The sequence below is a fragment of the Eriocheir sinensis genome, chromosome 4 (genome assembly GCF_024679095.1).
Source record: "Eriocheir sinensis breed Jianghai 21 chromosome 4, ASM2467909v1, whole genome shotgun sequence".
NCBI lineage: Eukaryota > Metazoa > Arthropoda > Malacostraca > Decapoda > Varunidae > Eriocheir > Eriocheir sinensis.
The window spans coordinates 26820945-26842335 of record NC_066512.1 but is presented as its reverse complement, the minus strand read 5'-3'; the positions used below and the strand labels follow the sequence as shown (position 1 = coordinate 26842335).

The following is a 21391-nucleotide window of genomic DNA, read 5'->3' as shown; positions in this document are numbered from 1 at the left end:
AGTTGGAAAAGTAATGAAGCTCAAGGAACATGCAACATTTTATTGATTTTTTTTCCTAACCAATCGACAGCTTTTCACGGATACAGTATTTGAATAGTTAAAGACCTAGCTGTGAAATGCCATTCAGTAAATAATAAGGTAAATAATAGTAAATAATAAGTTGAAGGTAAATATATAAGCTATGTGTAGTGCTTTGAAATTCACTATATCAAGTACTTACTATCTTCAGAGCAGGTAACCTAAATTCTATTAAATACCTCGAATGGCTAAGAAAATAATGACTCAAAACACCTTATTCAACCCTGTAATGTGCCTAAATGCATACGAGAGACACTGACTTGGTTGCATGGTTGGCTGAGTGGTAGATGTTAAGTAGAGGGATGAGTGGCTGGTTGGTTGACTGAGTGACTGACTGGTGGTAGGGATGGTGCAGGGACGGTCAGTGCTGAGAGAGATACATTGATGGACGAAAGGATGGAAAATGTGAATGGCAGAATGGCTGTCTGGCTGGTGGGCGGCGGCATGGATGACTTAACTAACTGACTGGCTGGTTGACTGACTGGTTGGTTGACTATAGGGTAGGCACTGGTGGGGGTTGCATGTCATTAGGGAATGATGAGGAGTATGGCTGATTGACTGGCTGACACACACACACACACACACACACACACACACACACACACACACACACACGGTTAGCTTGTGTATCGGGCAATGGTACTTGGTTGAAATGGGGCAGAAATGGTAAGAAATGGAGAGAGAGCATCTGTCCTGGCCTATATCACTTTACTTATTGCAGTCACACGTTCCAGTATTAATAGAAAACAAATACACACTTTTAACCCATTCACGTTAATTATATCAGAAATTGTGTAAGTGCGGTTCGCTGGTGCTGCTGTTATCATACATTCGAGTAACAGAAAACAACTGCACACATATAACCCATTCGCTATGATTAACATATATATTAATTAGTGCGGTTTGCTCTTTTGAAATCGACAATAGTATAAACTTGGGGGGGAGAGAGAGAGAGAGAGAGGCAGAAAAGGGGCTCTCAGACGCTTCCGCCTTGCACATCAACAATTTCCAAAGGCTGGTAAGAAGAGATGAATTGGGTTGTGATGAGTGTTCTTTTAGGTTCATGGTACAGAGGAAGGGTCACACTAAACCAGGGTCATAGAAGTACCCGTGGAAATACCCAGATGTGTACGTACCTGCCTGGGCGCCGAAATCTAACACTCATATTATTAAACATTTTCATCGCCCAGGCACATATATTTGAAAAAGCTTTCGTAAGAGTTGTGCGCCTTTCCAAGGGTATTTTTTTTTACCCTGGTGATGGTTTGCCAAGGCTTCTGTACCATGCACTCTAAAAACACTCATGAGAACGCATTTTACCTCTTTTCTTGGCCTTTAGAAGTAAATGATGGTGAGTCGGTAGCGCCTAAGAATACCGACCTAACATTCAATATGGCTCTTTTAGTTTTTCAAAGTTAGCCTGACCAGAGAGTGAAGCCAGTGAAGCCATGTGTTTGGAGCGTTGTTCACTTTCTGGCTGTGGTTACTGCAGGTGCGGCAGCAGAGGTCACAGTACAAACTGCAGGGGCGTTGTTGGTCGCGGGCGGGGGGCTGGGATCATTGTTGCCAGGTGCGGGGGCGGCAGGTCGGGGTTGGGTGCTGGAACAAGTGAAACAGTGGATGGAGTTAGTTAGTTGTTTTCTGTCTTAAATGAGGAATGGCCGTCTCATGATTATGGAGTGAACTTTTTGCACATTTTGAACGGTGCGTAGTTGATTTCTTGTCGTTGATTACAGAATGACTGAACATAAGAACATATGAACACAAGGGCGTAGGAGTCTGCAAGAGGCCGGTAAGCCTGTACAAGGCAACTCCTGTGAACCTAAGCTCCGGTTTTATCGTTTGAAGGAAAGAGTAAGAATGAGAAAAGGGGAGAGGAAGGGGGAGGGGGGAGGAGGGGGCATATGCAATTGACAGTAAAAAAAAAAAGTAAGAATTAAAATAAAATCAAGCAGGTATAACAGTATTTCCACGAAGGGCTATGAAAGCATATCTCTAACAAAATTATCCTTGGTCTCTTCATATATTTTTCTTAGATTAATATTTGTATAAAACAAAAGAAAGAGCCCGACTTACTCTTTTTTCCCGCCCGTTGGTGGAGGCCGATTCTGAGGAGGGAAAGTAATAATTATTGTTGGGGTGTGTTTTGTGTCAATACTTTTAAGTCAGACCAAGTAAGGCAGTTGAAATTCAGCCATATCAGTGCTACGACAAGCAGGAGGGAGTAATAGGAAGTTATCCAGCTAATAATTGTTCGACACTCCATACCTTCTTTCTTTCAGCAGAGGAAAGAGCTCAAGGGAAAAAAAAAATGAAAAAGTCCGCTCAGCACTACTATAAAACCAAATAGAAATAAGCAGTCAAAAGACAGATCTATCTCGAATGGAGAGTTCAAGTCGTAGGCAGGAGAAAATATAGAGGAAGGAAGGCTGCTCCAGATTTGACCACCAAGAGGGATGGAAGGTTATAGATGCTGGTTAGCTCTTGCATAAGGAATTCGGATAGCATAGGGGTGAGGTAGAGTAGAAAGTCGTGTGCAGAGGGGCGGGGAAATTATACGGCTGATATTACACCCCACACTACAGTTTACAAGTTATCTTCATCTTACCTTGAGAAACGACTGCATACAATAAGCCACGTCCTGACGGTTGTTGATGTGGGCGATGTCCATAGCGCTCAGGTTGTTGTTGTTCTTGCAGTGTATTTCAAGGGGACACTGTTTACGAGAATAGAAGAATAAATTAATAAATAAATTAATTAATAATGAAAAAAAAGGAGTAGGTAACAGGCCCATATTCTTATAAGTTAAACACTCCGGAGATCAAACACTCACATTTGGTAAGGCAAGTGATTGTTAGTATTTCCATAGGCAGTTTTTATGAGACTAGTAATTGCTCGACAAGGCTTTTGCACCATGAACGTGAAAAAAAGAACACTCACGAGAACCCCAGTAATTTGTTGTGGCCATTAGAAAAAGTTAGTTGTGAGAGCCAAAAAGCGTGTGAGAGTATGGTCCTTCTCGTGTGTGTGTGTGTGTGTGTGTGTGTGTGTGTGTGTGTGTGTGTGTGTGTGTGTGTGTGTATGTGTCCCTACCCAATGCCCCTAAACACGTGCATGGCCTAATCAACACTTACACTCTGGGTATGGACAAGCATGATCTCGACACAGTCCCGGTATCCGTTCCCCGCCGCAAGCATGAGGGCCGTCTCGTTGTAGGCGTTGCGGATGTTCAGGCACAGACCCTTTTGGCTGAGCAGCAAGGTCAGGACACTCTCCCGCCCATTGGCACAGGCCACATGCAACATTGTCTCGCCCTTGTAGGTGGCATTGACATTACTACCTTTTGTTGTGCTCAAGTACGAAAGGACAGGCCCCGGCAGACCAGTTCTTGCGGCCTCATAAACATCCTGGAAAACATAAAAGGGGGATAGAAGAGGGCGAGGAAGAGAAGAGAAGGGAGTAGAAGTGGACGAGGAAGAGAGGGAAAGGGAGGAGGAGAGGGTGAAAATGAGGGAATAATACTATTACAGCAACTATTACCAATTAAGAGAATAAAGTTATGCAAGATACGTCTGTGGGATAAGATAAAGAACTGATGAGGGGGTACAAATTATGATGGAAAAGATAGTCAGTTGAGTCCTTCACGCATAATAGCGTCTTCCATTTAATATCATATTTTTTGAGAGAGAGAGAGAGAGAGAGAGAGAGAGAGAGAGAGAGAGAGAGAGAGAGAGAGAGAGAGAGAGAGAAAGAAAAAGCATTATATACTTACATAGGGAAGGTATCCTGCTGCTTCGGTCGTACAGCCACAATTCGGTTTTTGCTTTGACTGGAAAATAATCAATATCGAACCAGGTTAATGAATGCACCTTGATTTGAGTAGCAGTACGTGAATATGAACAGTTTTAGATAATATCAGACAAGAGGTAGGTACCGATTTATAGCTACACAGATACATAGAGCGGCACACTTGAAATATGCACCCTATTGGCTACACGCATAACTGGTTCGACTCTAGATGTTTAAATATACAAAGAAAATATTAAAACTGGCTACCTAACCTAACCTCCCTTGTTATGCAATATGTCCAAGTGTCTTTGAGGGAGACTTTTATAACAACTACCGCCGCCTGCGACACAAAACTACGCTTAATACTACTTCCTTTGATTATTACTCCATGTTTTTGGAAGTTTGTTTTCTTCCATTTGATAGATTTTATTATGTCGATTGGAGTGGTCTGAGGCCTAATTCACTGTGCCTATTATTCATTAACACAACAATTAATGACTCAAAGCACTCATATGAACCAAAAAATATTAAACGGAAAAGATAAAAAAAAAAAGGAGAAAAAGAAACCAAATTAACCTATACTCACCGCACCTCCGCCCATGGTTGAGTCTAGTCTTCTGCAAGGATTCTACCCTCCGAGACGCTTAGCTTGGTCCTTTGCCCCTGAAAAGGAAATATCGCTGTACAGCCTTCTGGTGGTGGTGTTCTGGAGAGGGGTTGTATGCTCTCTGACTGTCAGGTATACTCACTCAACACAGATCTAAATATACCTTGCACTCAACTCTTTAGCTCGGCCTCGGTGGTTGAGAGGGAAGGGGTCATGTAAATACAAACACACGAGCGGTAACGAGTCCAGAAAGGAACCGTATATATATAACTCTCAACTACACGTAGCCTACCTGCACAGAGATAGGTGGCGCTACTGATTCAACTATTATACCCTCGCCTCCTACGCGTCTCCTTTGCTTCCCTTGTCTCGCACTGGTTTCAAGATAAGCCTTCCCCGTATCGTGAAGTAAATATGGGGGGTTACGTAGCTATCTCAAGATAAAGGAGATACTAGGGGGGGAAGAGGTGGTGTCCGAATCCTTGCGTCGACTTAACATGAACTATTAAGGTAGCCCGTCAGACTCAAAGGTCAACGGGACGGAGATGAGCACCGCCGCCACGAGCTGCTGTGACGAGCAGCTAAAGTGCATGACCAACTTTACCTACATTTAACTTCAGAGGCAGCAGAGGCCCAATTCGTATCATGGTTATATTCGTTTTTTCATAATTTTCTCGACCATATGGCGCATAAAGGCAATCGTCTAAGAGGTTAGTTGAAGGTAAAATTGACTGTCCTTTATGTAGTAAATATTTTGTCTTATCACTTCGTATCTCTGTCCCCTGATAACACTATGTACATACAGTGTTATCAGGGGACATATTTATTGCGACAGGCCGGACCTACGTAGTGGCTCAGAAGACGTGTTTGATACGGATTACTTATCTTTTTCAATACACGTGCTGAGAGACTGAAGGCTCGATCGGTGGTTTAACAGTCGAAAGAGCTGTCGATCCTTTTCTTTTTGTACGAAGCAGAGAGTCAAGAGCCAAACGGCAGGACTGCACACCACGGAAACTAAATATTTATATGCATCCATAGCAAGCTTCACCCCGCGACTGGACCTCGGCAAGAATCACACACGATCACGCACTGTCGTTCGCTCACTTTCGTGTGGGTCAGCATGCTTAGCATTTATACAGTAAATAACAACATACAAATAATATAAATAAATCAAACCAAATCAAACATCTCCTTATCACTAACTAATATAAATAACTAATAAAGCACGCTCAACGCTCATCCAGGGCGGGCGGATCCTAGTAGGACTAGTTGTTCGCTGTTTGTTCTTGTATTACTATTACTAAACATGAGCTCCCTCCACTACACTACTTCCCAATGCCATATAGAAGAGTACCCGGGTTGTCATGGGTGATTTTCCCGTTCATGGTGCAGAGGCCGTGTAAAAATATATCACTAGGATCACCAAACAGTCCTTGAGAAACCCAGCAATTTCCGCGAGAGGCCTTTCAAACAGGCGAACTGATCAGTCTAAGAAGAATACGGGCTCATACCCAGAATGACACCTCGGTCCCTCCCCCAAAAAAAACAAAAAAGGCTCTTAAAAAGCGTTAAACTTAAACGTAATCAAAATCATTATCGGTTTTCAGAGCAATAGAATGATGGCGCGAAATGGCAGTAAAGTTGGAAAAGTAATGAAGCTCAAGGAAAATGCAACATTTTATTGAATTTTTTCCCCACCAATCGACAACTCTTCACAGATACAGTATTTGAATAGTTGGTATTTGAATAGTTAAAGACCCAGCTGTGAAATGCCATACAGTAAACAATAAGGTAAATAGTAAATAAGTTGAAGGTAAATATATAGGCTATGTAGTGCTTTGTACTTACTATCTTCAGAGCAGGTAACCTAAATCTTACTAAATACCTCTAATAGCTAAGAAAGTAAGGACTCATAACACCCTATCCAACCCTATAATGTGCCAAAATACATAAGACACTGACTGTCGTCAATTACCAAAGAATGACCGACTGATAATCGCTTTGGAACGGTGCCAGAGAAGTTAATTTCCTGTCGTTAAATAAAGGAAGGTTACCTAGCAGTTATGGAGGTGGACTTATCGAATTTTTAAACGGAGCCAGAGTTACGTAGATAATTTCCAGTCAATAAAGGAAGGATGACTTAATGTCTAATAAACATCCTGAAACAGCGCGGAGTTGGTAAATTTCCTGTAGTTAATGAAGAATATGGCGGTCCGATAATTGTGGCGGTGAACTTTCTAGACACATTTTGAAACTGTGCTGTAGTTTACTTCCTGTCGATAAAAGAAAAATGACTGATGATTATGGAGGCCTATGGAGCACAGTTTACCTACTGCCTAAAACAGCTGAAGCGTTCTCTCCCAATTGTCTTGTTTATGGGTGTCGCTACATCCCCTTTTGACGACCACTATGGTAGTGATCGTATGTGGTACCGTGGTAGTAGTCTACATTCACGAGCGCTGGCCCCGGATGGCAAGGCCTCAGGACAAGTGAACACTCGTTCCGAGGCTTGTGACCAGAAAGCCGTTATTTGTAGTTTAATAATGGAAGGTGGCAGGATTTCCGTGTGAACCACTCTAGACAATATTAAAAAACTGGATGGTGATAATGTACTATGGGGGGGGGGGGGGGGTTGCCGTGTGTAAGTGTTCAGTAATACCAAATGAACATGAAAACAGGCTCCAAATGATGACTCAGTAAGGTTGTATATAAATATGTATTTAGTTTCATTTTTCAAGGGTTAGCGGAGTACTAAAAATGAATGACTGACAGGCTGCATGCCTCTAATCTAACTAGCTACCAGCACAAGGGAGATTTGGGGAATACTCATAATGCTTAGCTCTGGTTGCTGGAGGAGGAGCAGGAGCTGGCGTGAGCGTCGGGCTCGGCAGGGGACGTCCACAAGGGAATGGGCGGTCCTGGTGATGGACAGACGGGCGCCGCTTGGTGTGGAGAGGGAGCAGCTCGGGGCAGTGTTTTGAGGGGCCCGACCTCTTACCGCCTCTTGTTTGTTCGTGGTGGTTTGCGGGGGGGGCCCCCGAGTGGAGAGATGGACACCACTTTCACTAAACTCCAACTCGCTGCCTTTCTTGCTTCCTGCTGCTAGTCTCCTGACTAGCCCGCCTCACACAGCAGGCCGTGGGTGGTGTGTGGGTCCGGGGGCTGAGTGGAGAGATTGACACCCCCCTGACCAACCCGCTTTGTGATTTCTCGCTGCCGCTCCTTGCTGTAGGGGTGTTCGTCTCCTCACGTCTTCCAAACTCGTGGAGATCTTCCTCACTGGCCCGTGGGTCTCCTTGCCCTCGCCTTCTCGCCTCTGCTCTTCGCTAAGCTCCTCCCCCTTCCCCCATCACGTGACTCCCTCTCGGCATTACAATCAAACCCTACCTACCTAACTAACTAGTTATTGGTTTCTTGGGGGGGGGGGGGGGTCGAGGCTTTGAGATGAGGGATTTCAGTAACTCTCGTTCATGATATTTACTCATTCGCTCGCCGTGTTATCTTCTCATAACATTTTACGCACTTACATTTCTTAGCCACCCATTCACTCCCTCACTCATTCACTCTTTCACTCATTCACGCTCCCACTCGCTCACACTTACTCTGTCACTCACTGACTTACTCACATTCTCTCGTTCAATCACGCACTCGCTTACACTTACTCACTCTGTTACTCACTGACCTGCATACCCTCTCGCTCACTCACATTCGGACCGTTACACAGCTAATGGCATAGTTTTAATATTCTCTTGAGAAGGATTGGGGAGGGAGGGAAAGGCAAGGGAAATGGGGGAGGGCGGGGGGGCAGGTCACACGCGTCTATATATATACGTACATACAATAGTCAATGGTCTGTTTAACTAAAATGCTAATTTATCTCCAAATCATCTGAAGGAGTTTAATCGTTTGAAGGAAAGAATTATAAAAACGGAGTAAGATTGAGAAAAGGGGAAAGGAAGGGGAAGGGGGAGGAGGGGACATGTGCAATTGACATTAAAAAAAAAAAGAAACTAAGGAATAAAATCAAATCATGTAGGTATAACAGTCTATATCCACGAAGGGCTATGAAAGCATATCTCTAACAAAATTATCCTTGGTCTCTTCTTGATATATTTTTCTTAGATTAATCATTTGTATACAAGTCACGTTACACGGGCTCGATCTGTTAGTCTTCGTGTTGAATTTCTTCGTGTCAAAACAAAAGAAAGAGCCCGACTTACTACTTTTTGCCGCCCGTTGGTGGAGGCCGATTCTGAGGAGGGAAAGTAGTAATTATTGTTGGGGTATGTTTCGTGTCAATATTTTTAAGTCAGACCAAGTAAGGCAGTTGAAATTCAGTCATATTATCAGTGCTACGACAAGCACGAGGGAGTAATAGGAAGTTATACGGCTAATACATGTTGGACACTCCATACTTTTATTTTTTACAGCAGAGGAAAGAGCTCAAGGGCAAAAAACAAAAAGAAAACCAGAAAGTCCGCTCAACACTACTCCTATAAAACCGAATAGAAATAAGCAGTCAAAAGAGAGATCAATCTCGAATGGAGAGGTGTCTCGATACTCCCCTCTGGAAAGAGTTCAAGTCGTAGGCAGGAGAAAATATAGAGGAAGGAAGGCTGCTCCATAGTTTACCAGCGAGAGGGATGAAAGAATGAAGATGCTGGTTAACTCTTGCATAAGGAATTCGGATAACATAGGGGTGAGCTAGAGTAGAAAGTCGTGAACAGCGGGGCGGGGAAATTATAGTGCTAATACTACACCCCACACTCTATGGTTCATAAGTCGTCGTCATCTTACCTTGAGAAACGACTGCATATAGTAAGTCACGTCCTGACGGTTGTTGATGTGGGCAATGTCCATAGCGCTCTGGTCGTAGTTGTTCTTGCAGTGTATTTCAAGGGGACACTGTTGACGAGAATAAAAGACTAGATAAATAAATAAACATGATTAAAAAGGAAAAAAAAAAAAGGAGTAGATAGCAGGCAACGGTGACCTGCAGACGTTTGTGACTCCTAAGGCCCATATTCTTATAAGTTAAACACTTCGGAGATCAAACACTCACATTTGGTAAGGCTAGTGGTTGTTAGTATTTCCATGGGCAGTTTTTATGAGGCTAGTAATTGCTCGACAAGGCTTTTGCACCATGAACGTGAAAAAAAGAACACTCACGAGAACCCCAGTAATCTGTTGTGGCCATTAAAAAAAGTTAGTTAGTTGTGAGAGCCAAAAGCGTGTGAGAGTATGGTCCTTCTGTGTGTGTGTGTGTGTGTGTGTGTGTGTGTGTGACGCTTATAACGCGGACCCGCGTCAGCTTATGACTGATGTTTAACTATGGAACCTTTCACACGCCGCGGACATCGCCCGCGTGCGGGCGAAATTCAACGTGGGCCCCCCTAGGTCATCTGCGGGCCCGCGTCCGCGCATAGCAGCAAAGGGTACAGCAAGGTACAGTGTTCAATGTGTGTTTTCACACGCGCATCTCTCCGAAGAAAACTCATTCAGTATCCTGGTTAATTTCAATGATTTGTTGTGCGTTCATTTTCCTGTTTCACTTTTTATATTTAACTTTATTTTTAGGAAGAATTTTGATGTTCTTCTCCCTCGTGTTTACTTCCTCATCTTCCCTCTCCCTTCTCTCCTTTTTCCCATTTTCTCTTTTTACTCTACGAGCTTTCTTAATTTTTGGTCTTTCATTTTATTAATTTTACTCCTTTTCTCCCTTCCTTCTCCAGCTCTATTTTTGTCTCTCCTTTCCGCTAAATGACCTTGCCTTCCCTGGCTTTCATTACATTTTCCTGTCTTTCTCCTGCCTCCTTCCACCTTCGTGCGGGTGGCGGGCAGTTTTCACTCGCGCCGTCTGAAAGGATACGCAGGAAGGCCCGCGTCCGGACGCGGGCCTCGCCCGCAAGTGTAAAAGGGGCCTTATGCCTCTAAACACGTGCATGGCCTAATCAACACTTACACTCTGGGTATGGACAAGCATGATCTCGACACAGTCCCGGTATCCGTTCCCCGCCGCTAGCATGAGGGCCGTCTCGTTGTAGGCGTTGCGGATGTTCAGGCACAGACCCTTTTGGCTGAGCAGCAAGGTCAGGACACTCTCCCGCCCATTGGCACAGGCCACATGCAACATTGTCTCGCCCTTGTAGGTGGCATTGACATTACTACCTTTTGTTGTGCTCAAGTACGAAAGGACAGGCCCCGGCAGACCAGTTCTTGCGGCCTCATAAACATCCTGGAAAACATAAAAGGGGGATAGAATAGGGCGGGGAAGAGAAGAGAAGGGAGTAGAAGTGGACGAGGAAGAGAGGGAAAGGGAGGAGGAGAGAGTGAAAATGAGGGAATAATACTATTACAGCAACTACTATTACCAATTAAGAGAATATATGGATGTAAGATAAGTCTGTGGGATAAGATAGACAACTGATAAGCAGGTGAAAAATATGATGGAAAAAATAGTCAGTTCAATCCTACACGCATTAATATTATAACTTTTTTTTTTTTTTTTAGTTGTTGTTGTTAAAGTTTTACCCCTAATATCACTAGGGGAACTGGCCTTTGTCCGAAGACGGCCCGTTAAGAGGGAAAAGACCGCTCCCCCCTGCACGAGGGAGCACGGGCATGGAGGTATTAAGCCAAAGGCGGCCCGTAGCAGGGTGCCGACAGACCGACTCTATCGGCGATCGAAATCTAGCCGACCAAGTCGGTCTGTCAACGAGGACTGGACTCTTTTTTGAGAGAGAGAGAGAGAGAGAGAGAGAGAGAGAGAGAGAGAAAGCATTATATACTTACATAGGGAAGGTATCCTGCTTCTTCTGTCTTGCAGCCACAATTCGGTTTTTGTATTGACTGGAAAATAATCAATATCGAGCCAGGTTAATGAATGCACCTTGATTTGAGTAGCAGTGAATATGAGCAGTTTTAGTTAATTAACATCAGACAAGAGGTACCTATATATGTACCGATTTATAGCCACATAGATAGGAGAGCGGTGATGATTCGGACAGTGGGATGGTCAGGCCCACAAAGGGACAACCACGCCCTCAGAGCTGTTGTTTTCGATGCAAGTCCTATTTTATGTTTTTTTGCATCTCGTATGTAATATTGTCAGGGTGTATCGTAAGCTCTCGCTTCAAAAACGTGCCAATTAGCGAGATGTAAATTATTTCGGTGACGCAGCGATGCACGGCGAAGGTGTTGCCGTGTAACACGATCACCCGTGGAAAAGGAGTGTAGAGTCGTGATGGTTCGGACGGTTGATTTTTTCATGATTTTTATTAAATTTATATCAATTTAAACTTTATAGGTGTTGCAACGGTTATAAAAAGGTTAATTTGGTTGATTTATATTCAGATATTATGCTTGTGAGAAGAGAACCATAATACCAAAAGTTTTGAGATATTTCTTGTAGTTCTCCTTTTATTTTTTTCCCCTCTAAATATTGAGAGGATACTTTGTTCTTGTATAAATGTTTTGTAGAAGATATAATCTTGTTTATTAGCCAATCAAACTTAAGTTATATTAATATTATGGCGAGTATTATAAGTGTTCGTACCATCCCACCTCCCTGGCCGAACCATCACCACGGGTGGGGATGGTTCGGACGATTTAGAAACTTGTCTTTCACCACCTACATCTGAAAACTGCAAATAGCTACGAGTGTCATATTAGCAGCCGAAAGAGCCAAAGGATGGAGGAACATTTTGAGATCAACAAAATTACACTACTTCTTAAACTTCTTTTTCTAAAAATATTTTTCTAAAAAGTGTCTGAATCATACCGGCTCTCCCCTACTCCCACCCACTCAAGTCCGGCCTGAACCGAAACACCTCTGCAATGAGATGGGAGAGATAACACTGTAATGGCATCCCCCGGCAATAGTTGATACATTGTGACCTTATTTGTGACGTGTCGTGTCCTGCCAGTGATCCTTTGTGGTTTACCTTTCTTGCCCCAACATTCCTGATTGTGATTGGTTACTTTTAATTCGTTCTTATGTTCGTTCTTATGTTTCTTAGTCGGCACATTGTACCTTCCCGCAGCTCATTTTTTTATCCTCATTTAGAGAATCTGGAGTTCAGGTGGTCTTTAGGACAGCATGTGGGTAGTCAGCTTGATTGATTGATTGATAGTATATTGTTGCAAGTAACAAAGGAGAAGGGAGGAGCATGCCATCCCAACCCCCAGGCAGTACAGCTTGTTTGTATACATTTTAAGAGTTCAATTCCTTCATTTTCCTTTGATTTATCCCATTTTTTATTATCGTTTTGTATCCATTCTCAGTTTTTAGTAGTTTCACGGGGGTGGGGGGGTGGGGGGGTAGTGATATTTGTTTGTTATGGCTGTGTGGTGAATAATTGATTGATTGATTGATAGTTTATTGTTGCAAGTAAACAACAAAGGAGAAGGGAGGAAGTAGTTTGTGTATGTTTGGTGGTTCGCTCCCGCTCATGTGTTTCGTTCCCTCTGGATCGCTCGTTTCGGATTCGCTTCGCACGTCTCGGTTTATTTCCCTCAGAAGGTGACGTTAGGTAGCTGATTCAAAGGTTTAGGCTTTCTCTGTCTTCCTTTCCTCTTGACACCTCCAACCTTTTTCCTTCCGTGTGTCTTTGTAAAAATTGCTGTGTTGGTGTGTGTGTTAGTGGCCCATCTATACGGTGTGGGTGGGTGTGTTAGTGGCCCATCTATACGGTGTGGGTGGGTGTGTTAGTGGCCCATCTATACGGTGTGGGTGGGTGTGTTAGTGGCCCATCTATACGGTGTGGGTGGGTGTGTTAGTGGCCCATCTATACGGTGTGGGTGGTTGTGTTAGTGGCCCATCTATACGGTGTGGGTGTGGTGGGCCCTGGTGTTTTTTTTTTTGGTGGGGCATGGTGGTTTTTTTTTGGTGGGACCTGGTGTTTTTTTTTGGTGGGACCTGGTGTTTTTTTTTGTGGGACCTGGTGTTTTTTTTTGTGGGACCTGGTGTTTTTTTGGTGGGACCTGGTGTTTTTCTGGTGGGACCTGGTGGGGTTTTAGGTGGGCCCTGGTGGGTTTTTTTTGTGGGGCCTGGTGTTCTTTTTCTGTGGGGCCTGGTGTTTTTTTTTGTGTGGGGCCTGGTGTTTTTTGTGTGGGGCCTGGTGTTTTTTTTGTGGGGCCTGTTTTTTTTTTTGGTGGGGCCTGGTGTTTTGTGGGGCCTGGTGTTTTTTTTGTGGGGCCTGGTGTTTTTTTTGTGGGGCCTGGTGTGTTTTTTTTGGTGGGGCCTGGTGTTTTTTTTGTGGGGCCTGGTTTTTTTTTTTGTGGGGCCTGGTTTTTTTTTTGTGGGGCCTGGTGGGTTTTTATTGTGGGGTCTGGTGTTCTTTTTCTGTGGGGCCTGGTGTTTTTTTTTTGTGGGGCCTGGTTTTTTTTTTTTTGGTGGGGCCTGGTGTTTTGTGGGGCCTGGTGTTTTTTTATTGTGGGGCCTGGTGTTTTTTTTGGTGGGGCCTGGTGTTTTGTGGGGCCTGGTGTTTTGTGGGGCCTGGTGTTTTTTTTTGTGGGGCCTGGTGTGTTTTTATGGTGGAACCAGGTGTGTTTTTATGGTGGAACCAGGTGTGTTTTTATGGTGGAACCAGGTGTGTTTTTATGGTGGGGCCTGGTGGGTTTTTTTTTGGTGGGGCCTGGTGTTTTGTGGGGCCTGGTGTTTTTTTTGTGGGGCCTTGTGTTTTTTGTGGGGCCTGGTGTTTTTTTTGGTGGGGCCTGGTTTTTTTTTTGTTGGGGCATGTTGTTTTTTTTTTGTGGGGCCTGGTGTTTTTTTGTGGGGCCTGGTGTTTTTTTTGGGGGGCGGGGTTTTTTTTTTTTTTTGGTGGGGCCTGGTGTTTTGTGGGGCCTGGTGTTTTTTTTGTGGGGCCTGGTGTTTTTTTTGTGGAGCCTGGTGTTTTTTTTTGTGGAGCCTAATGTTTTTTTTGTGGGGCCTGGTGTTTTTTTTTGTGGGGCCTGGTGTTTTTTTGTGGGGCCTGGTGTTTTTTTTGTGGGGCCTGGTGTTTTTTTTGTGGGGCCTGGTGTTTTTTTTTGTGGGGCCTGGTGTTTTTTTTGTGGGGCCTGGTGTTTTTTTTGTGGGGCCTGGTGTTTTTTTTGTGGGGCCTGGTGTGTTTTTATGGTGGAACCAGGTGTGTTTTTATGGTGGAACCAGGTGTTTTTTTATGGTGGAACCAGGTGTGTTTTTATGGTGGAACCAGGTGTGTTTTTATGGTGGAACCAGGTGTGTTTTTATGGTGGATCCAGGTGTGTTTTTATGGTGGATCCAGGTGTGTTTTTATGGTGGATCCAGGTGTGTTTTTATGGTGGATCCAGGTGTGTTTTTATGGTGGAACCAGGTGTGTTTTTATGGTGGAACCAGGTGTGTTTTTATGGTGGAACCAGGTGTGTTTTTATGGTGGAACCAGGTGTGTTTTTATGGTGGAACCAGGTGTGTTTTTATGGTGGAACCAGGTGTGTTTTTATGGTGGAACCAGGTGTGTTTTTATGGTGGAACCAGGTGTTTTTTTTGTGTGGGGCCTGGTGTTTTTTTTGTGTGGGACCTGGTGTTTTTTTTGTGTGGGACCTGGTGTTTTTTTTGTGTGGGACCTGGTGTTTTTTTATGGTGGAACCAGGTGTGTTTTTATGGTGGAACCAGGTGTGTTTTTATGGTGGAACCACTCAGCCACCGCCTCCCTCTTGCTTAGGGAACAAATCACAATACAAGGTATTTTTAAGTCCTTTCCTTTACTGTTTAACGCAAGTTCGTGGTGGTTAGTTTTATTCCTTGCCAGGTCTGATATTTTCCAGGTTTTCACTTTTTTTCATGTTCCCTTTTTTTCATGTTTTCCTCTTCACGCTCCTCACCTCGACCTTCGTTTAGGGAGTGACCTCGCTTAGCCTTCCTCTCACCTACCCTGACCTGCCCTAATCTTACCTCACCCACTTATCTGTTTATTGAATGGCTGTGACTTTTTGAATCACATGTTTACCTGTCTTTACCTGTAAGTATTTGAACACCTTTGACTTGATTAATTTCTCGTGTGTTATTTCGATACACGCAGAGGTCGTGTAGGAAAATAGAGGAAAAAAAGTAAAATAAGCTCTCGGGGCATGACACGTATACCACAGAGTTATATACGGACTCTGTGACGTGGTGGTGGTGGTGGTATGTGATAGTGGTGGTGTGTAACGGTGTAAGGCTTGGTTGCGTGGAGCTCAGACAGGGTCTTGGTGGGCGAACAAGGGCGTGAAGGAAACCCTCGCTGCCTTAGGTGAAATGTCGCTGCCTTAGGTGAAATGTATTCTTAACCTAAAAATACAGCGAGCGTTGGAGAGAGAGCAGAGACAATAGGTCTGTCAGTCGAGCTCTCAGGAAGGAGTGAGAATTAGAGATTGGAAAAAAATTAAGTTACAATTGGTCACGTACGTCAAGGTGACCGCTGAGGTGACTAAGAGTTTGTTACACATACCGAGAACGAACGGATGATACACTGACGGATGACATTCCTATAAAGGTGGCGTGATTTATCTGCCGTGGGTATTTTCCACTGTTACATGCATTCCTAATCCATGGTAATATATAATGATAACAATAATACACTGATATAATTACAACTACTATAACAGGTGGTGGGGGTGGTGGGGGTACGTGATAGTGGTGGTGGTGGTGGTGGTACATGATAGTGGTGGTGGTGATGGTGGTGGTGGTACGTGTTAGTGGTGGTGGTGATGGTGGTGGTGGTACGTGTTAGTGGTGATGGTGGTGGTGGTACGTGTTAGTGGTGATGGTGGTGGTGGTACGTGTTAGTGGTGATGGTGGTGGTGGTACGTGTTAGTGGTGATGGTGGTGGTGGTACGTGTTAGTGGTGATGGTGGTGGTGGTACGTGTTAGTGGTGATGGTGGTGGTGGTACGTGATGGTGGTGGTGGTGGTGCCCTTGCCTTGCCTTGCCTTGCCTTGCCTTTCCCTTGCACTCAAAAATTTTCTTTGACATGTTGCTTGGGAAAAAAGATCTGAATATGTAGTGAAGGTTGAGTGAAAAGTGTAATAGTGGAAAATAGCAAAAGCTCATAGGCAGGCAAATCAGGGAAAGAAAAGGACAGAAAACCTAAGTTCAGGATGAATGCTTAAGCTTTGCCTTGCCCAGCCCTTCCCTTGCCCTGTCCTGCCTTGGCTGCCAGCCCTGTGCGTCTCGCCTTCTTGGCTGGCTGGCCTTGTGCGTTCCCTGACCTTGCCTTCTTGGCTGGCCAGCCCTGTGCGTCTCGTCTTCTTGGCTGGCCATATATAGCCATGTGCGTTGGTCTCCCTTGCCTTATCCTTCCCTTGCCCTGACCTTCCCTTGTCCTGCCCTTCCCTTCCCTTGCCCAGCCCTTCCCTTGCCCTGCCCTTCCCTTGCCCTGTCCTGCCTTGGCTGCCAGCCCTGTGCGTCTCGTCTTCTTGGCTGGCTGGCCTTGTGCGTTCCCTGACCTTGCCTTCTTGGCTGGCCAGCCCTGCGCGTCTCGTCTTCTTGGCTGGCCATATATAGCCATGTGCGTTGGTCTCCCTTGCCTTATCCTTCCCTTGCCCTGACCTTCCCTTGTCCTTCCCTTGCCTTGCCTTGCCCTTTATTCACTTGTAATACTGAGCACTTCATCCTGAACTTAGGTTTTCTGTCCATTTCTTTCCCTGATTTGTCTGCCTATGCGCTTTTGCTATTTTCCACTTTACATTTTTCACTCAACTTTCACTACATGCTCAGATCTTTTTTTGCAGAAACATACCAAGAAAATTTCTGTGTGAGGTATTAATTTCACTGTTTCCTCTTTACATTCATATGGTCCTAACACGGTACTTATTCCTCAGTCTTCCTCCTCCACTCTGCTATGCCACTCCTCTTCCTCAATGATCTCCACCACAGATGCTAATAGCCTTTGCCTCTCTTCATACCTTTCACAGGCCACTATCAGGTGCTCTTGTTTTTTTTACCCCTATACAAACGCTGCAGAAAGGTTCTGACGTATATGTATATATCTAAGTGTGTTGTAAGGAATATTTTTAAAACTTAAAGTACCGGGTTATATTAATTTTATATAACGTTACATAACGAAAAAAGGTTGATTAAATTGCTTTGTTTCCTTAGGGATGATTCTTGACATATGATTGTAGGTCTGCAGGAAGGGTTGTACGTGATGATTTCTATACATAAACTAATATACATAACAGGGAAATGAAGAATGAGATGTTTGTATAAGGTCAAAAGGGCTGATTCTCGATGTGTGTGTGTTGCATTCTCCCATATATATACACTCCAAGCTTACATGAAGGGCTATACGTACTGAAATTTATAAAATCAATAATACATAAAAGGAAAATGATGAATAAGAAGTTTGTATAAGGTCAAAAGGGCTGATTCTCAACGATGTATGTCTGTATTGCTTTCTTTCATACGCTTCTTGATTGTAGGAAGGGCTATACGCACTGAAATTTATACACGAGCAATTATACTTATATTTGTAAGTATATGTACGATACGACATTTTAAGCGTACGTTACTGGGTTATTTGTACGTATATGTATGAAGCGATATATTTACGTATGTTTAGGTAGTATAGTTTAAGCTAAAGGTACTGGGTTTTATATTTCTGTGTGTGTACTAAACTATATATTTACATTTTAAGTACGTGCTATGGGAAAATACACATGGGGAGCGTATTAATCTGGCATAATGGTAGTATCGTAACAGCTTTGGTGCTGCTGCGATTGGCTATCAACAACATCTATGACTTTTGAATGCCAAACCTAACTTCCTCTTCGACTATTCACATTAACCTTTTTGCTGCTGCTGCTGCTATTAACAACTATCACATTAACCTTTTTGCTGCTGCTGCTGCTATTAACAACTATCACATTAACCTTTTTGCTGCTGCTGCTATTAACAACTATATATGGTTTCTCCATGACAGTATTTGCTGCTACGGCTATTTACAATTTCTACGGATTTTGGGTATTGCAACAAACCCATACACTGTTGATCGAAACAACCCCGCAAGCTTTTGTTACAACACCGCGCACTTTCGTTACAACCACGTATGCTTTCAAAACAATTCTGTACCCTTTTGTTACAACCCACATGTGCTTTTATAACAACGTGCACTCTTTCGTAACAATTTCCTGACCAAATAAGAGGATTAGGCCTACGGGGGACACCTCTTGAAAAAAAAAACGCGCCAAGACTTTTACCTCAAATCAAGGTGGTGTGGAAATAAAGTCAACACACGAACACACACACAGTACCATACACCCCGTTATACAGTGTCTCCGCCATACGAAGAGACACATATACGGTTGAGAGGGCTGATCCTTGATGATGTATGGTTGAATGTCTGCAGTATGGGTTATACGTGATTTCTAAACGCGATTTCTAAACGCAAGTAAATATACGTAACGAAAAATGGTTGATTAAAATGCCTTCTTTTTCCTTAGGGATGATTCTTGATGACAGATGATTGTATGTCTGCAGGAAGGGTTATACGTGATGATTTCTATACACAAACTAATATATATTACAGGAAAATGAATAAGGTTAGTATAATGATTATTGCTCCTTCATGTTTTTGGAAGTTTTTGTTTTCTTCCATTTGATAGATTTTATGAAGTCCATTGGAGCGGTTTGAGGCCTAATTCACTATGCCTTTTATTCATTAACACAACAATTAATGCCTCAAAGCACTCATATGAACCAAAAAATATTAAACGGAAGAGAACAAGAAGAAGAAGAAGAAGAAGAAAAGGGAGAAACAAAAAAAAACCCACCCCAAAACTAGGAAGCTGCAGCATAGAAAATAAATAGGCTACTCAAACTTGTCCCTCCACCATCTCCAAAGTCTGTATAGCTACTATTGCCATGGAAAGTTATTGAAGAAACCAAATTAAGCTTTACTCACCGCACCTCCGCCCATGGTTGTGAGTCTAGACTTCTGCAAGGATTCTACCCTCTGAGACGCCTAGCTTGGTCCTTTGCCCCTGAAAAGGAAATATCGCTATAGCCTTCTGGTGGTGGTTCTGTAGAGTTCTTTTATGCTCTCTGACTGTCAGGTATATACTCAACACAACCGAGATCTAATTATACCTTGCACTCAACTCTTTAGCGTTAACGAGTCCAGAAAGGAACGTACCGAATAGCTTGTACGTCCCAACTACACGTAGCCTACCTGTACAGAGCGATAGGTGGAGCTACTGGTTCAACTATTATAGCCTAGCCTTGCACGCGTCTCCTCCTTTGCTTCCCTTGTCTCGCACTGAAGTATCAAAACAAATATGGGGGGTTACGTAGCTATCTCTAGATAAAAGAGATACTGGGGTGGAGGAGGTGGTGTTCGAACCCTTGCGCTTATAAGGTAGCCCATCAGACTGAAACGGTCAACGGGACGGAGATGAGCACCGCCGCCACGCGCAGCTATAGTGCATGACCAGACTTTGCCTACATTTAACTTTAGAGGCAGCAGAGATCCAATTCATATCATGGTTATATTCGTTTTTTTCATAATTTTCTCGCTTGTATCCTTAGTTGTATAATCACACTCTGTACTGCCTGGGGGTTGGGATGGCATGCTCCTCCCTTCTCCTTTGTTGTTTTACTTGCAACAATAAACAATCAATCAATCATATGCTGTATAAAGGCAATCGTCAAAGAGGTTAGTTGAAGGTAAAATTGACGTTCCAGAATGCAGTAAATCTTTTGTCTTATCACTTCGTACATTTTTGGGGGCGATGTACATATATAGCGACAGTATATGACTTTGATAGGGATTGAACATGTCAAGATCCGCGGAACAGGCCGGATCTATAGGTATGTAATGGCTCAGAAGACGTGTTTGATACGGAAAACTTATCTTTTTCAGTACACGTGTTGCGAGACTGGAGGCCTGGTGGTTTAACAGTCGTGAGAGTTGTCGATCCCTTGTACGAAGCGAGTCAAGAGCCAAACGACAGGACAGCACACCACAAAAACTATATTTATATGCATCAGTAGCAATTGTCTCTGTCCGCGTCGGGGGGAAACTTCTCTGAGGCCGTATTAGAGACTGAAAGTGAGGTGTAGCTTTTATTAAAGTAGAGGAATTCCTTCAGATTTCTATATAATTTCTAGAAATCGTGTTTACTTTTAGAATTCCTTAGAAGCCACAGGAAATGTACAAGTCCTTGAGGGGCACAATTCTAAAGCCTGGGTTTGTTTGTAATGTCCAGCAGATTGTCGACAAGCAGGGACACGTCATATCCTCTTCAATATCCAAGATTACATAGGCCTACTCGTAAATAACTTGATTAATACCAGAAAATTCTCTCCTAGAGCCACTGCATTGTGATTCTTGAAGTGCTCGGCGAGAGAAAGGCGAGATGCTAAGAAGGAAAAGGTGCGCTAAGAGGGCCTATGAAGCGATAGATGCAGGTTAAAAGAAGAGGAAGAAAAGGGCAAGCGGAAGAAGAGGAAGGAGGAATCTCTTAATTTATTTTGCCGTGATGTAAATGCAGCCTTCCATGAGTTACCTTAAGTGTATTAACTCATCAAATCGCGACGGCAGTATCTTGGTGTACTTTGTTCTATAATGATATTACATACGTGAGATTTCTGAGTCAGAACCAAGTATTCTTCTCTAGACTCCTTGGTCAGGACCCATATGGCTTAACGACAGTAAATAAAATAAAATAAATAAATAAATAAATAAAAATTAAGTTGAGGCCACAATCTACTATAAGTATTGAATCAAAATATTTATTATTTAATGTTGAAAAAGCAATGATTGTTTTTCTACTAGGCTACCATTAAAGTTGACATTGGTGCAGCTCTTGCGGAATAACTAGCGCCGTGTGTAGTACTGATAAGAGATACGAGCGGGACAACTCTGATAAATCTACTATCTTAACAAAAAAATGTTCGATAATAAGAACTTCAGAGAACCA

The 21391-nt window shown here is 43.4% G+C and overlaps 1 protein-coding gene across 10 annotated transcripts; it reads right to left on the bottom strand.

Annotated features, from left to right (window-relative positions):
* Positions 1 to 26: 26 nt before the first annotated feature.
* Positions 27 to 19797, bottom strand: LOC126981339 (uncharacterized). 10 transcript variants are annotated; one of them, XM_050832409.1, is made up of 7 exons: positions 19642 to 19797; positions 19375 to 19453; positions 11270 to 11326; positions 10440 to 10712; positions 9275 to 9382; positions 2155 to 2186; positions 27 to 1677 (listed from the first exon to the last, which is right to left on the bottom strand). In XM_050832409.1, the coding sequence occupies exons 2-7, from the start codon at positions 19387 to 19389 to the stop codon at positions 1545 to 1547; spliced, it is 618 nt and encodes a 205-aa protein (XP_050688366.1). In that variant the 5' UTR covers positions 19390 to 19453; positions 19642 to 19797; the 3' UTR covers positions 27 to 1544. The 10 variants fall into 10 exon arrangements, with proteins under 10 accessions (XP_050688366.1, XP_050688308.1, XP_050688317.1 ...); XM_050832351.1 differs by lacking the exon at positions 9275 to 9382 and adding an exon at positions 2687 to 2794 and having other exon boundaries at positions 19642 to 19796; XM_050832360.1 differs by lacking the exons at positions 9275 to 9382; positions 10440 to 10712 and adding exons at positions 2687 to 2794; positions 3213 to 3485 and having other exon boundaries at positions 19642 to 19796.
* Between the last annotated feature and the right edge of the window lie 1594 nt (positions 19798 to 21391).